General features: G+C 39.3%; 1 protein-coding gene across 2 annotated transcripts in view; it reads left to right on the top strand.

Annotated features, from left to right (window-relative positions):
* Positions 1-17,852, top strand: part of FAF2 (Fas associated factor family member 2) — a 63,957-nt gene that overhangs the window by 23,062 nt on the left and 23,043 nt on the right. For both annotated transcript variants that reach the window (XM_004737551.3, XM_045075588.1), the window contains exon 2: positions 10,869-10,937. In XM_004737551.3, coding sequence (XP_004737608.1) covers positions 10,869-10,937 — 69 coding nt within the window. The remainder of the gene's footprint in view (positions 1-10,868; positions 10,938-17,852) is intronic.

Below are 17,852 nucleotides of genomic sequence, written 5' to 3'. Positions count from 1 at the left end.
CAAGGATGGAAAAGGAGAAGGATATAGAATAGTCCACACACTTCCCTCCAGTTTCCCCAGTGCATTTTGCTAATTAGAGATTGGTTGGGGTTCAGGGTATTTTTTGCTCTAAAGATATATACCTTTCTCCTACTATTGCTATAGATCAATTACACTTTTGTGTAAATTGTTGTAATTAATGCAGTAGTATCCTAAATCCTTAGGAGAGCAATTAATGGAAGAGGAGTTATCTCTGAGAGGAGGAGAAGGGAAGGAAAGATCATCTCAGAGCAAGGGATATTTCTCTGTCTCAGAGCAAGGGATATTTCTCTGTAAGACAGACCTGGATGCACCTTCCCAGTAGGGGATTTATAATAGCAGTTGACATTAGATGCTGGCCCTGGGAGATTAGAGGGAGAAAGAGGTCCCAATGTTAATGTACAGGTGCTAAAATTAACTTTTATTTCCATGGCAGCTGTTTTATCCAGTGCCATCTCAAGCCACTTCAGATGTTAGTAGATCTAAATGTAAACCAGAGTTCTGAAAAGCAAGCCAGGTAGGAGATAAAGGTTAGCAGATTTAGCTGAACTTTTTTGAGCACTTACGGTGCTACCTGACTTGGTGTGGGGTACATGCACATAATTCTTTTTAGAGTCTTAGTATTCTCAACTGCTGATGGGTATGATGGTAATATCTGTCTCATAGGATTGTTGGGGAAAATGTAGTAAAGATGGCTAGTAGCCTGACGCAAAGTAGGAGTATGTGATAATGAGAAGAACAATATTTAAAATTAAATATTTTAAAAATACTTAAAAACTAGAGAGATGGGGTGCTTGGCTGGCTCAGTCAGTGGAGTCTACAACTCTTCACTTTGGAGTTCAAGTCCCACATCGTGTAGAGATTGCTTGAAAATAAAAATCTTTAGGGGCACCTGGGTGGCTCAATTGGGTAAGCTTCTTGGATCATGATCTTGGGGCTGTGAAATCAAGCCCCAAGTCGAGCTGCACACTTAGTGCAGAATCTGCTTCTCCCTCAGCCCCTCCCCCTGCTCTCTCTGGCTCGCTGTCTCAAATGAATAAATATTTAAAGGAAAAAAAAAACAGGGATAAAGTCAATTATTGGCAAAGGAACAGGATTCATTTGTTCAAACATTTTCTCCTCCTCCTCCTCCTCCTTCTCCTCCTCCTCCTCTTTTTCTTCTTCTTCTTCTTCCTTCTTTCTTCTTTCTTCTTTCTTTCTTCTTTCTTCTTCTTCTTCTTCTTCTTCTTCAGATTTTATTTATTTGAGAGAGTGAAAACAAGATAGATCATGGTGGTAGCAGTGGGGCGAGGGGGAGAAGCAGACTTGCCACTGAGCAGAGAGCCCAATGTGGAGCTTGATCCCAGGGCTGTGAGATCATGACCTGAGCTGAAGCAGATGCTAAACCTGCTGTGCCACCCAGTCACCCTTGTTCAAATATTTTCTGCTATTTGCTGAGGCACTTCACTGCATCTTGAAGATAATATAAATAAATGGGTTCTCTCTACAAAAGAATGTTCCCTTTTTAAAATTTTATTTTTATTGTTTTTAAAGATTTTATTTGACTTAGAGGGAGAGCACAGCCAACCCTGGGATCATGACCCCAACTGAAGGCAGATGCTTTACTGACTGAGCCATTCAGGTCCGCCCCCCTTTTAAAGTTTTAAATTCCAGTACAGTTAATATGTGGTGTTATATGAAAAAGAAAGTTCCTTTGAGTGCAGGCGGGGTGGGGGAAAAGAGGGACACCTGGCTGGCTCAGTGCATAGAGAGTGTGACTCTTGATCTGGGGGTCATGAGTTCAAGCCCCTCATTGGGCATAGAACATATATATTTTTTTAAAGTTCCTTTTAAAAGTTCCTTTGCAAGTTAAAAAGTTTTTAATTTTAAATTAAAAGTTCCTTTTAATTGAAATAAATTAATTTTGGAGAAGCTGGAAACCAGTGACTAAGGTTATTAAGCCCAACATTTTCTAAGTTCTCTGTTTTACCTGTTTTCATTAAGTGTCAGTAGCCAAACATTATGTTCTTGAGAAGGAAAGAATTGGTTGCAAGCTAATGTAATATCTGTAGCCAAAACTGCTACATTTTTTGTTCGAACAAAGCTAGTGTTGCAGAACTCCCTTTGGCACCAGGTGAGAATGAATACTGGCTTGAGACATATTTAGCTTTTTTTTTTTTAGATTTTATTTATTTATTTGACAGAGAGAGATCACAGGCAGGCAGAGAGAGAGAGGAGGAAGCAGGCTCCCTGCTGAGCAGAGAGCCCGATGCGGGACTGGATCCCAGGACCCTGAGATCATGACCTGAGCTGAAAGCAGCAGCTTAACCCACTGAGCCACCCAGGCGCCCCAGATATTTAGCTTTTGACTCACATTGAAACCAGCCCTGTTTAGTGTAAATTGAAATAGTCCTTTCAAAGTGCATTTTGGCAATATGTATCAAGAACTTTAAAAATTAGGTGTATTCCTTGGCTCATAATTTTAATTGAACCCTAAAGGGAGAAATTCTAAATGCAAAGAAACTTTACAAGCAAAAATATTCATCAAAGTGCTATTTTAATAGTGGAAAATCAGAAGCAATTGTAACATCTATATGTAAATTGTTTTGGCCAATTGGAATATTATATAACTAATAGTTACTTAGTGTATTAAGTAAGAGTGCTCAAAATTGTATGTATCAAGGAAAGAGGAGTCTCACAGGGGAGAGAAAATACAGAAAGCTTCTCACCTGGTGACTGTAAGCAGTGATGTGGGAGGTGGGGGGGAGGACTGGTTAGTGGAAAGGGAGGAGGGGTAGAGGGATTGGTTCCCAAGCTAGGTGAGAAAATACCAGAAGAGTCTTACAAAGATCAGAAAGCAAAAGTAGATAGATTCTTCTCAAGATGCTTGTAGTCTGGGAAAGAGAAGCAAAGCCCTTTAACCAGTTCCTTCTATAATTAAAAGTTTGGATGGAGATTGAATCAAAACCCCAAATTCAGGGGCGCCTGGGTGACTCAGTTAAGCATCTAACTCTTGATTTTGGCTCAAGTCAAGATCTCAGTCAGGGTCTTCACCCTGTGTCAGACTCTGTACTTAGTGGGGAATCTGCTTTTCTTCCTCTCTTTCCCTCTGTATCTCCCCATCACTCACGTGTGCTCTCTCTCTCTCTAAAATAAATAAATAAGTCTTTTTAAAAACCACTTGCTTTTTTACCAAAGGTAAATTTTTCTCACAGTTCTGCAAAAATTTTTTCAGCTGTTTTCCTCATTCTGAGTAAATAACACGGTCTTCTCAGAAAACTACCCTAGATTAATGTTCTCTCCCCTGCCTTCTTCTCAGACCTTATCTGCCAGCTTGCCAGATTTGTTCTGCCTCAGAAGTTCCCCCCCTACTTTTGGTTTTTCACTTTCTTTTCTTTTTTTTTTTTTTAAGATTTTATTTATTTATTTGACAGAGATCACAAGTAGGCAAAGAGGCAGGCAGAGAGAGAGGAGGAAGCAGGCTCCCTGCCAAGCAGAGAGCCCGATGTGAGGCTCGATCCCAGACCCTGAGATCACGACTGAGCCAAAGGCAGAGGCTTTAACCCACTGAGCCACCCAGGCGCCCCAGTTTTTCACTTTCGAGTAAACTTTCTACTTCAGAATTAGATTTATGGAGAAGTTGGAAAAATAGTACACAAACCTCCCGTGTCTCTTGCACTCAGTGTTTCTTATTAACATGTTACATTATTAATTTGGTACTTTTGTTATAGTTAATGAATCAGTATTATTATTATGGTGTATTTATTATTAACTAAAGTTCGTACTTTAATCAGATTTCCTTAGTTTTTAGTTCTTTAGTTTTAATGTTCTTTTTTCTGTTTCAGGATCCCATCTAGGGTACCACATTACACTTAGTAGCTGAGTTTCCTTGGGCTCCTCTTGGCCGTCACTGTTTCTCAGACTTTCCTTGTTTTGTATGATCTTGACAGTTTGGGGAGTATTAGTCAGGTATTTTGTAGAATGTCCCTCAGCTAGGATTTGTCTGATGGTTTTTTCATGATTAGACAAGAGTTACTAATTTTTGGAAGGAAGACCACAGAGGGAAAGTGCTTTGTTTATGTACCCTTGATAAGATGTAATAATGTGAACACAATTTATCACCATTGACATTGACTTGATTACCTGGTTGTGGTAGTGTTGGGTTTCCCAGCTGTATAATTAATCTTTTCACCTCCTTTTCCATACTGTACTCTTTGGAAGAAAGCCACTGTGCGCAGCTCACACTTAAGGAATACAGGGTTATGTTATATCTCCTTGAAGGCATAGTTATCTACACAATTATTTGGTGTTGTTTTGCACAGGATATTTGTTCTCCCCCATTTATTCATTTATGTATTTATGTGGACTCATGGATGTTTATTTTGTAGTATAATCCATGACTATTTTGTTACTCAAATTGTACTATCTTTGGTTACTGGTAGCTCTTTGAGTTGACTCCTCTTGATATACCCCCATCATTGTGGGGTTCTTTGGGGGCACTTCCTTACTTTCTGGCGCTAGGAGATTCTCTAGGCTTACCTTATATATTTCCTGCCCTAGTCCTAGGATCACCCATTTTTCCAGGGTACGTGGTTCCTTTTTTTTGGAGAATGATGTTAGCAACCAAAATCTGGATGTTAATGGGTGCTTGCTACTGGGGTGTGTGTTGTTGCTTCTAGGTCCTCTCAGTTGATGGAGCAGGGGTATACATATGTATATACAAAGAGTTTCTCTCTCTAACCATTCTATATTAAGCTAAACAAGAGTTGATTCAGATGTCTCCAACTCTAATCCATTTCCACATGGATCATTCTAGCCTTCTCCCCTTGGTTTCCTGTAACTTCCTGCTTCAAACACTGAGGAAACTGACTTCCCCTCATCTGTTTACTTAGTTGTTCAGTTCCTGTATATGTTGATAGATTTAGTGGCTTCAGAATTAACACCCTATGGCAAACACCTTTATCACCTGGAGAACAGCACTTACGTGCAGTTTCTTTTGCCTTTAGTCTTAATAGACTCCACTCATTTCCGCAGCTATGTAGGTCCACACCTTTCCCTTTCTTCACCTTCAGTGAGGTTGTTTCATATATTTATAATACAATTAGATTCTTTCATTGTAATTGGTGTTCCATCCTAGGATCCTCTGAACTTTTAAATGATCTTTTTAACTTCATGCATTAAGATTCACTCTGCTATGAAGTTCCATGGCTTTTAACAAATGCATAGTGTCACGTATCCATTTGTCAGAGTTTTTACATTTGTTGTCCTGCCTAGAATACTCTTCCTGCATGTTTTCCATGACTGGACCCTTATCTTTCATCAGTTTTCTGCTGAAATGTTAGCGCTTGTGGAGGCTTTCCTTGAACACTCAATCCAGAGGAATCTCCTAACCTAGAAAAGTGTTCATTTTATTTGCTCTATGTGTGTGGTTTGTTTTGTTCAGTCTGCCTCTGGTAGGATATAAACTTAATGAAAAAAGGAACTGTATTTGAACTGTATTTGTATACTGGATATCTACAATATTGGGGTGGTGAACATTTGTTGATAGATGAATAAGTAGTCCTGTCCTAGGTGTGTCCACATTGCTTGTTCCTAGTGCATGGCTTTAGTACTCATTAGTAGTTATGGAAAAGCAGGCTTATTCAGTTGGGCTTCCAGTTCACCCTGATTCACTACTTACGAAAGAGTTTTGCTTGCAGATTAGGTTAAGTATTTCAGTATATCGAAGATGTGCATTTTTTTTCTCTCCTATAATGTCTATAACTCTTGACTTTTCTCTCCTATAATGTCTATAACTCTTTTTTTAAATTAGTAAGTGACATACAGTATAATCTCTCGTTGTTTGTAGCACTGTACAGTACCATGAATTGCCCAGCCCAGTGTATATTAGAATTCATTAAGAAGCTTTAAAAAAAAAAAAAAATTCCCAGACTTGACATCTGACCTACCTTCAGGAAAAGTCTGCACATTTATGTTTTTAACACCCAGCTTAGCATCTAGTCAGAAGTTTTGGGGATTTTAAAGCCCTAGGGTATTAATACAATGAGATCTGGTGAGACTGTCTGGAGGATTTCAGCTTATAGCTAGTCATCAAAGCGTATACAAAAAGGTCTTTTTAAATAATTAATTAATTAATTTTAAAAGATTTTATTTATTTATTTGACTGACAGATCACAAGTAGGCAGAGAGGCAGGCAGGGGTGGGGGGAGCAGGCTCCCTGCTGAGCAGAGAGCCTAATGCGGGACTGGATCCCAGGACCCTGAGATCATGACCTGGGCCGAAGGCAGAAGCTTAACCCACTGAGCCACCCAGGCATCCCGGTCTTTTTAATTTAGACTAACTTTTTCTGTAACTTTTTAGGTCCTTACTGTGTCCTAAGTAACTACTTCTGTAACTTTTTAAATTCTTACTGTGTGCTATAGATACATTCCAGACACTGCTCTCAAAGCATCTGTATGTTCTAATAAGGCAATAAAGTGAGTATAAATAATCATAATAGAAGGCAGAAAATAATATGTAGATAAGAGAGATAGGAAACAATTTAAAGCAGTGACTGGGGCACCTGGGTGGCTCAGTTGGTTAAGTGTCTGCCTTTGGCTCAGGTCATGATCCTAAAGTCCCAGGATAGAGTCCCACATTAGTCTCCAGACTCAGTGGGAAATCTGCTTCTCCCTCTGACCCTGCCCCCTCTCCTGCTCTCTCACTCCCTCTTTTATTCTCTCTCTCAAGTAAATAAATAAAATCTTCTTTAAATAAAGGCAGCTTGGCCATTCACCCAGAGAAGAAGGTGAAAGTGGAGTTTCATTTTTAATGACAGTGTATACAGAGGAGGGAAAACCCTGGATATCCCAGTCTCCTGCAGAAGGTCTTGAGGAAATTGGAAGTTAAGGGGGAGCCTATTAAAAGTCAGTAGGCAGGGGCACCTGGGTGGCTTAGTTGGTTGGTCGTCTGCCTTCAGCTCAGGTAATGATCTCAGGGTCCTGGGATAGATGAGATGCATCAGGCTTTCTACTCAGCAGGCAGCCCACTTCTCCCTCTGCCCCTCCCCCTGCTCATTTTCTCTCTCTCTCTCTCTCTCTCTGAAATAAATAAATAAATAAATAAATAAGTGTGTGTGTGTGTGTGTGTGTGTGTGTATTTTTTTTTTTTTTTTAAAGAAGGCAGTAGCCAAATTGATGAAAGGCCTAGAATGGTCAGAAACTAAAGGCTAGACTGTTAGAGCTGTCAAAGTCAGTGTTTCTTTGTTTGTTTTTGAAGAGGGCACATGGGGGCAGAGGGAGAGAGAATCTTAAGTTTAACGCTCCACACCCAGGGCGGAGTCTGATGGCCGGGCTCAATCTTATGATCTGAGTTGGACTCTAAAGCAACTGAGCCACCCAGGCATCCCTCAACCACTGGATCTTGTTAATAGAGCTTTATAGTAATTAACAGAACTTAACAATTTTAATTTTGAAACTTGTATAGTATTTTATTTTTTTGACAGAGATCACAAGTACGCAGAGAGGCAGGCAGAGAGAGAGGAGGAAGCAGGCTCTTGGCTGAGCCGAGAGCCCAATGCAGAGCTTGATCCCAGGACTTGGAACCACAACCATAAACACTTTTTCTTATCAAAATTTATATAGTAGTGGGTTTTTTTTTTTTAAACAACTGCATAACTAAATAATTCAGACTTAGGTTTTTTATTTATTTGTTTTTTATAAGATTTATTTATTTATTTGACAGAAACAGCAAGCAAGGGAACACAAGCAGGGGGAGTGGAAGAGGGAGAAGCAGGCTTCCTACTGAGCAGGGAGTATAATGCGGGGCTCAATCCCAGGACCCTGAGATCATGACCTGAGCCAAAGGCAGATGCTTAATGACTGAGCCACCCAGGTGTCCAAGGGGTTTTTTGTGTTTTTTTTTTAAGGTCTAGAAAGGACAACCAGTCCAAATTAAGCCCCTTATGGTGCGCATAAAAGAAGCTAAAATCTTTTAGAATTAAATCCTAAAGAGTTAAAATGTGTCTGGTCCATTTTTACAGGGTACAGCATCAAGGCAAGAACCTCAGGCTCGTTCAGGAGTCCATATTACCACGTTATTGTGAGGTTGAGATCAGTCTCTTTCTCCTGCTGCTTGCTGGTTGTTAAGAGAAATTTCTTTAGAATAGAGACTCTGGGGCGCCTGGGTGACTCAGTGGGTTGAGCCGCTGCCTTCAGCTCAGGTCATGATCTCAGGGTCCTGGGATCGAGTCCCGCATCGGTCTCTCTGCTCAGCAGGGGGCCTGCTTCCCTTCCTTTCTCTCTGCCTGCCTCTTTGCCTGCTTGTGATCTCTCTCTGTCAAATAAATAAATAATAATCTTAAAAAAAAAATGTTACTAAAAAAAAAAATAGAGACTCTGTATCTCTTGGGCATAGTAAGTAGTACAGAGAATAGATAATAGCAATAGACATTTGTTATGTGAAAGGATGGATGGATAGATGGATTTGGCTTTTGTATTAGACCTCAAAGGAAGTCTAGGATTTAGCCCGCTGGAAATTCTGGTCATTAGAACATATGAACTGTTAGATTTATTAAGTATTGGCACATCTAAAGGGAAATAGAAGATAACCTAGAAAGCTAGGCTGGGGCCGTGTAATACAAACACTTGAATGGCAGGTTTAGCGTTTTGGAATTTACTATGCAATCAACTGAAAAGTTTTGAGCAGAGGAGTAATACACATACATGCATGTACATGTGCACACACATACAGGCAGAGTTAGAAGGAGAGAGAAAATGATTTGACAGTTCAGTTGAAGGGTTATAAGAGCTTGATTAAAGATGCTGGATCTGAGAATAGAAATGTGGTTATAGATATAATACAGAAAATGGTTAGAACTTGATTGCTGACAAAGTGTGGAGTTAAGACATAGAGTACTCAAAAATGAGGCTGAGGTTCCCAAGGTCATCTTTGCCTGTGTGAATGTATGGGTGTGTGTGTGTGCGTGCGCATGTGTATATGTGTGTGTGTGTATATATATATATATATATACATACATACATATATATATTTTTTTCTTAAGTTTTATATATCTGAGAGAAATTGAGAGAAGGAGCAGGGGAAGGGGCAGAGGGAGAGAGAAAAGCAGACTCCCCACTGAGCAGGGAGCCTGATGTGGGGCTCAATCTTAGGACAGGATCATGACCTTGAGCTGAAGGCAGGTGCTTAACTGACCCAGGCACCCCACCTGTATATTTTGGAGGGTGATGACATTAATACATGTAGTGGTTTTATGTTTTATTTTTAATTTGACAGACAGAGATCACAAGTAGGCAGAGAAGTAGGCAGAGAGGAAAGCAGGCTCCCTGCTGAGCAGAGAGCCCAATCCGGGGCTTGAGCCCAGGACCCTGGGATCATGACCTGAGCCAAAGGCAGAGGCTTTAACCCACTGAGCCACCCAGGCGCCCCTATCATGTAGTGGTTTTAAATGATGCATGTGAGATACTGATGCCACAGCTTGGTGGGTGTGTTGAATAGGCTATTGGAAGTATGCTTCTGAACTTCAGAAGAGATGGCAGGCCCAGCGATTAAATTAGGAGTCATCTGGGGCACCTGGGTGTCTCAGTGGGTTAAAGCCTCTGCCTTGAGCTCAGGTCAGGGTCCTGGGATTGGGCCCCGCATTGGGCTCTCTTCTCAGCAGGGAGCCTGCTTCCCCCTCTCTCTCTGCCTGCCTCTCTGCCTGCTTGTGATCTCTGTCAAATAAATAAAATCTTTTTAAAAAATAAATAAATAAATAAATTAGGAGTCATCTAAGTAGAAAGGGTGGTTGACGACTAAGGATCAAATGAGATTGCCAGTGGAACACCTGGGTGGCTTAGTTGGTTAAGTGTCTGACTTGTGGTTTGGGTTTAGGTAATGATTTCAGGGTCATGAGATTGAGCCCCATGTCGGGCTCTGTGCTCAGCATGGGGTCTGCTTCAGATTCTCTCTCCCTTTTCCTCCCCTGTTATCTCTCTGTAAGTAAGTAAAATAAACAAACATAAAGTAAAATAAGATAAAATCTTTAAATGAGATTGCCAGGGTGGGGTAGGTATAGAGAGATGAAAACCAGGGATGCATCTTTAGGGAAATGCCATTTAGAGGGGTGGCAGAAGAGGAGCCAGAGAAGGAACAAAGTGAAATCGGAGAACAGTCCAAGGAGAAGGGAAAATACTTATCATAGGGAAACCTGTGAATAACAGATTCAGTTTTACACAGTTCATATTATAAGCTAGGTTATATGCCAGTAGGTAAAATGATGTAAGTTATTGGAAGGCATTACATTTTGCAGGAAACCTATGTTATTTTTTTATTATGTATTATAAGCAGAACTGTTGTTGAACATTAAAGAATATTTTGCTGGACCCAGTGGTTGAAGGAATCTTTAATTTTTTAAACTTCAGTTTGAGAGGAGAAACTGATTTTAATCAGTAGTCATTTAATTGAAAGCCCTGAAGTTTTAAAGGGTAAGAAACTTTCCTTTTTTTATTTTCCTATGGGAGTAACACCTGCTATAAAAGACTAGATAAATTTTTAAAAAAGATTTTTATTTATTTATTTGACACAGAGAGATCACAAGTAGGCAGAGGGGGGGGGGAAGCAGGCTCCCTGCTGAGCAGAGAGCCCTATGTGGGGCTCAATCCCAGGACCCTGGGATCATGACCTGAGCCAAAGGCAGAGGCTTTAACCCACTGAGCCACCCAAGTGCCCCCTAGATAAATTCTGAATAGTGACATTTTTACCATACTTGAACATCTGTCTTCAATACTTTCCAGTGTAGTTTCCCAGCAGCATTCATTAAGTATAAAAGGTAAAAATATATATTTACTGTTGGTTTCTCCCTAAGTAACTTTTTGGTTTTTCCTTCTTTTCAGGATCTGACTGGCATAGAATCTATGGATCAATGTCGCCATACCTTGGAACAGCATAACTGGAACATAGAGGTATAGTAAGATTCATTCTGAGCTTATTTCTTTTCTCCTGGTTTGATAATGAACCAAAGACATGTATTTTTTCACAGCAGGAGTCCTTTCTCCTCATAGTTTTGTTTTGTTTTGTTTTAATTTACAACTCTTTAGTGTTTAAAAATAAATGTGTTGGGAAAGGTAAAAATTATGATCAAAGTCTGTTACAATCTTTTATAAGATGGTGATGAGATCCCTCTGTATAGTGCCCTTCTCAATTTTTCAGTGACTCTTCAGGAAAACTCGATTTTTATATATTTGGTTTGTAACCAAATACCTTAATATGAACTTTCTTATTACATATTTTATAGCTTATTCTTTTGGATTTTCTAGGTAGCTCTGTCATCTGCATCTCAGTGATTTTTTTTTTCCATATATAGATCTTCTGTTTCTTCTACTTGATCATTGAATTTCTAGAACTTCATAAACAGTGTCACTTAATAATGGTAATAGTAAACATTGTCCTCACTATAATGCCTCTAATGTTTTGTTATCGAGTGTGATGTTGTTTTGACCTAAGTCACTAGAAATTAAGCTCCATGAGAGCTTTTGGTTTTGCTGACTGCCGTCTTCTGAAACATTCTAGAGGGGTGCCTGGGTGGCACAGTCGTTAAGTGTCTGCCTTTGGCTTAGGTTATGATCCGAGGATCCTGGGATCGAGCCCCACATCAGGCTCTCTGCTCAGCTAGAAGCCTCCTTCTCCCTCTCCCACTCCCCCCACTTGTGTTCCTGCTCTCACTGTCTCTCTGTCAAATAAATAAAATCTTTAAAAAAATTATAGCATGTCATAGGCTGTCAATAAATATCTGCCTACTATCTTCCAATCTTAGTCTATTCAGAAGATCTCTGTTGAGATTACATTTTAATTATAGTATGTTATTTGAATAGTGTTCTAGATTTATGAAAATATATTCCTAAATGATATTTAGTTATTTAGCACATTTTTAAGCAATGAAGTTCTAGGCTCTGTTACTATACCAAAGAATAAGACTAAAATCCTACTCTCAGGGAGCTTAATTCTAGATAATTATAATTCGTAATAAATGCTGTGAATGAGTAGGAAATGTCACAGGAACTCTTGAGTTTTTTTAAATAGGGTGGTGAAGTAAGGCGTTTCTGAGGTGGCTATATTTGAGTTGACACCTGAATGATGAAAAGGGATGGTGAATGTGAACATTTGGGGCAGAGAATGCATTTTAGGCTGAAGAAATGATGTTGCTCTGTATAATTTTGTGCTATTTCCTTGTTAAAATTTTTATTTCAAGTACGTGCTGACTTTGTAAGATGACTGTCTTGATAAGATGAATCAGGAATGGTACATAGCATAGATTTGAAAGAAAGTACTTCAAAATTTGTTTCTGTCAGTTCTCTATTAACTTTTTCATGTTTTCCCCATCCATAATTTCTTTGCTACATCTTTCTTTTTTTTTTAGTTTATTTAAATTCAGTTAATTAACGCATAAAGTATTATTGATTTCAGAGGTAGAGATCAGTGATTCATTAGCCTTATGTAATACCAGGGCTCATGATGTCATGCGCCCTCCTTCATGTCCATCCTGCAGTTAACCCATCCTCCTGCCTTCCTCCCTTCCAGCAATCCTCAGTTTGTTTCCTATGATTGAGTCTCTTATGGTTTGTCTCCCTCTCTGATTTTGTCTTTTTATTTTTCCCTCTCTTCCCCTATAAGTCACTGTTTTGTTTCGTAAATTCCACGTATGAGTGAAATCGTATTTCTCTGATTGACTTATTTTGCTTAGCATAATACCCTCTACTTCCATCCTCATCATTACAAAAGGCAAGATTTTGTATTTTTTGATGGCTAAGTAGTATTCCATTATATATATATAAAATATATGAATTATATATATATACACACACACATACATATGCTACTTCTTTATCCATTCATCTGTTGATGGATATCTGGCATCTGGCCTCTTTTTGTAGTTCAGCTGTTGTGGACATTGTTGCTATAAACATTGGGGTGCAGGTACCCCTTCAGATCACTACATTTGTGTCTTTGGGGTAAATACCCAGTCGTGCAGTTATAGGATCATAAAGGCAGCTCTATTTTCAACTTTCAACTCTATACTATTTTCCAGAGTAGCTGCACCAGCTTGCATTCCCACAACAGAATAAGAGGATTCCCCTTTCTCTGCATGTTCTCTTCGCCAACATCTATCATTTCCTGACTTGTTAATTTTAGCCATTCTGACTGGTGTGAGGTTGCTACATCTTTCTTCATAAGCTTACTTAGGAGATGCTTTTTTCTTAGAGATTTTCAAATTTTTTTTTAGCTTAGGCTGTACAAAGTAGCATATCTTTTCTCTCTCTTTGTTCTGTGCGCCCCTCTTCTCATTGTTGGTTCTTTTTTTTTTTTCTTTTTGTCAGAGAGGGAGAGAGCGCGTGTGCATGCGCACACAAGCAGGGGGAGTGGCAGACAGAGGGAGAAGGAGAAGCAGACTCCCCTCTGAGCAAGGAGCCTGATGCAGGACTTGACCCTGGGATCATGACCTGAGCTGAAGGCAGACGGTTAACCGACTGAGTCACCCCATTGTTTTTTGTTTGTTTGTTTGTTTAAGATTTCATTTGTTTATTTTTTTATTTATTTGAGAGAGAGTAAGAGAGAGCTCTTGAGCACAAACAGGTGGGCAAAAGGAGAGAGTGAAGCAAACTCCCCACTGAGCAGAGAGCCCAGTGCTGGCCTTGATCCCAGGACACCAATATCATGACCTGAGCAGAGGGCAGAGACCTGAGCCACCCAGGAAACCCTCATTGTTTTTATTGTTTTCCTTTTTAAAAAAGGAGACTTGGTAGAGATTGGTTTATTTTATTATTTGTTTGGTTTATAAAAAGCTTTTGTATTTATCAGTTCTTTCTGGTTTTGTTTGTTTTGGTTTTGTTTTTTTATTTAAGAAAAATCTGGAGTGCCTATGTGGCTCAGTCAGTTATGCATCTGCCTTCTGCTCAGATCCTGATTCCAGGGTCCTTGGATTGAGCCCCAGATCTGGCTCCCTGCTCAGTGGGGAGCCTGCTTCTCCCTCTCTCTCTGCCACTCTCCCTAGCTATTCACACACTCTCTCTCTCAAATAATAAAATCTTTTTTAAAAAGAAAAAAGAAATCTACACATTTTTGTATATTTATATTCTTTTACTTAGCATCTTGATTTGATTTTTATAGCTTGGTTTATTTATGTTCTTTCTTGCATTTAAGGCTATGAATTTTCTTCTGAAAATAGCCTTTTAAAGTTTAGATTTTTTTCTTTGACCCAGAAGTTATTTAGGAACATATTTGGAATTTTTAGTAGCTTGTTTTTTTGTTTTTTGTTTATCCTTTTCATATTAATCTTTCATTTTATTTCATATAGACATGTATTGAGGTCCTTGTGGCTTAATAATGTTCCATTAATATTATGAGGTGTATTTTTAAGTTTTTAAAAAATTTTTTTAAAGATTTTTTTTATTTGGGAAAGAGAAAGTTAGAGACAGAGGAAGAGCAGAGGGAGAGGGGAAAGGGGAAGGTCAGAGGGAGAGGGAAAAGCAGACTCCCTGCTGACCAGGGAGCCCAACATGGGACTCCATCCCAGGACCCTGAGTTCTTGACCTGAGCCAAAGGCAGACATTTAACCAACTGAGCCACCCAGGTGCACCAAGATATATTTTTAACTTAATACTTTAAATTTAGAGAAAAATGTAGAGATAAGGTGAAAAGCCATGTACCTACCATCCAGCTCCTGATACCCAGGCATTTTGCAATCCTTGTTTTAAACTTTTTTTAAACAAATATGGATAAAACTATCAACAAAACTAAAAGGAATAGGAGAAGATATTTGCAAACAGTGTATCTGATAAAGGGTCAGTACCCAAAATCTATAAAGAATTTGTCAAACTTAGCACTCAGAAACCAAATAATCCACTTAAGAAATGGACAGAAGACATCCAGATGGCTAACAGACACATGAAAAGATGCTCAACATCATTCATCAAGTCAAAACCACGATGAGATACCACATCACACCTGTCAGAAGGGCTAAAATGAACAACAAGAAAGAACAGGTGTTGGTGGGCATACAGAGAAAGAGGAACCCTGTTGCACTGTTGGATGGGAATGCAAAGTGGTGCAGCCACTGTGGAAAATCATGGAGAGTCCTCATAAAGTTAAAAGTAGAACTACCCTGCAATTTAGCAGTTACACTATTAGGTATTTACCTGAAGGATACAAAAATACAGATTCCAGGGCGCCTGGGTGGCTCATTGGGTTGAAGCCTCTGCCTTCGGCTCGGGTCATGATCCCAGGGTCCTGGGATCGAGCCCCACGTCGGGCTCTCTGCTCAGTGGGGAGCCTGCTTCCTCCTCTCTCTCTGCCTGCCTCTCTGCCTACTTGTAATCTCTGCCTGTCAAATAAATAAATAAATAATCTTAAAAAAAAAAATACAGATTCCATGGAGTACATGCACCCCAGTGTTTATAGCAGCATTGTATATATATGGCAGAATTATCAACAGTAGCCCAAATGGCCATCAGCTGATGAATGGATAAAGAAGATGTATGTGTGTGTGTGTACACACACACACACACACACACAGACACATACACAGTGGAATATTGCTCAGCCAACAAAAGGAATGAAATCTTGCCATTAGCAATGATGTGGATGAGACTAGAATATTTTACGTTAAGCAAAGTAAGTCAGAGAATGATAGATATCATATGATTTCACTCACATGTGGAATTTAAGGAAAAAAACGGATGAACATGTGGAAGGGGCAAAATTAGAGAGAGGGAAACAATCCATACGAGACTCTTAATGGCTGAAAACAAACTGAGGGTTGCTAGAGGGAGGTGGGTGGGGGATGATCTAGATGGGTGAAGGGCATTAAGGGAGGGCATTTGTGATGAGCATTGGGTGTTACATGTAAGTGCTGAATCACTGAATTCTATTCCTGAAACTAATATTGCACTGTATAGTAACTAACTGGAATTAAAATAAAAATTTGAAAAGAAAAAAAATGTGTATATAAAAATATAAATGAAAAACTAGTAAAATAAACACATATGGGTAAAATCACACCCCATGTAAGTTGCTTGCATGTCATTCCTCTCCAACACCCGCACCTCCTTTCTTTTCCTTCTTTTTTAAGAAGTAATCGCTGTTGACAACTAGGTGGTTATCAAGGAATGTGTTTTTTGTTGGATAAAGATTTGGTGTCTGTATTCAATCAAGCTTATTTAACTGTATAATTAAAATCTGCTGTTTCCTGAGGCGCCTGAGTGGTACGTCCGTTTAGCATCCAGCTCTTAGTTTTGGCTCAGGTCATGATCTTGGGGTTCTGGGATTGAGCTCCACATTGGATTTGTTTCTCACTGGTGATGTCTTTTTTTCTAATTACAAAAACAGTACATGTCTACCCCAAATTTAAGATACAGAGTTGATAAAGTTTAAAGTGAAAGTTCTTGGGGTGCCTGAGTGGCTCAGTTGGTAGAGCATCAGGCTGTGATTTCGACTCAGGTCATTATCTTGGGGTGTGGGATTGAGCCCCACCCTGGGCCTGGAGCCTGCTTGAGAGTCTGCCTCTGCCTGCTCCCAGTCATGTGTTCACGCTCTCTAAAAAAGATTTTTTTTAAAAAAAACTAGGCAGTGTCCAATGACATCTAATTTAACTGTTGCAATTTAAGACTATTTGCTTAGGGGCCCTAGATGGCTCAGTTGGTTGGTTAAGCATCTGCTTTCAGCTCAGGTTATGATCTCAGGGTCCTGGGATTGAGCCCCATGCCAGGCTCCCTGCTCATCAGTGCTTTCTCTCTCTCAAATTAATAAAATCTTAAAAATAAATAAATAAAGTAAAAGTTCTTGGTAATCACATTTAAGATAACCATATTTGATGTTTTAGTGTATGTTCTTCCAGATCTTCATATATATGTAACTCGGCTTAGTGTACTGATAATATATGTATATATTTTTCCAGTGTTAATAACAAATATGTCAAAGAAATTCTAATCTTTAGTACATGCTGTGGAAAGGCAGGCCATGGTGCAGATAAACTGTATTAATAAATTTTATGTTTTAGGGCTCCTGGGTGGCTCAGTGGGTTAAGCCTCTGCATGGTGTCAGGGTCCGGGGTCGAGGCCCGCATCTGGCTCTCTGCTCAGTGGGGAGCCTGCTTCCTCCTCTCTCTCTGCCTGCCTCTCTCCTACTTGGGATCTCTCTCTCTCTGTGTCCAATAAATAAATAAAATCTTTTTTTTTTTTTAAAGATTTTATTTATTTATTTGACAGACAGAGATCACAAGTAGGCCGAGAGGCAGGCAGAGAGAGAGAGAGAGGAGGAAGCAGGTTCCCTGCTTAGCAGAGAGCCCCATGCGGGACTTGATCCCGGGACCCCGAGATCATGACCTGAGCCGAAGGCAGCGGCTTAAGCCACTGAGCCATCCAGGCGCCCAATAAATAAAATCTTAAAAAAAAAAAAAATACTATGCTTTATTCTTAGGGAGACACTTTTCTAATTTTACAGTTTGAATATTTGACACAGAAAAACAAGTGCCTGTTAGAGCTTTCTTGTAATATCTCTTATTATCAGATGATACTTTTTGCTTTAAATTCTACCTTGATATATTAATATTGTTGTGCCTGCTTTTCTTTATTGATTTTTTAATTACCTGGCATAATGTTGACCATCCTTTAATAGGAAATGACTTATTATAATATTAAAAGCTTGTTGCAAAATACCTGTGTACATGTGCATACCCACACAGATAAAGAATTCCGAAAAGCATAAAGAAGAAAACCCTCTCCCTTAATTCTACTACTGGCATTAAGTTTTAGTGTATGTCCTTTTGGACTTTTTATATTTATTTATATGACTGTAGATTGAAATATAATTTTCTTGCTACACTA

This window comes from Mustela putorius, unplaced genomic scaffold, assembly GCF_011764305.1.
Source record: "Mustela putorius furo isolate JIRA1106 unplaced genomic scaffold, ASM1176430v1.1 tig00000145_pilon_pilon_pilon, whole genome shotgun sequence".
NCBI lineage: Eukaryota > Metazoa > Chordata > Mammalia > Carnivora > Mustelidae > Mustela > Mustela putorius.
The sequence above is the reverse complement of the archived record's forward strand: the minus strand, read 5'-3'. Positions and strand labels throughout refer to the sequence as shown.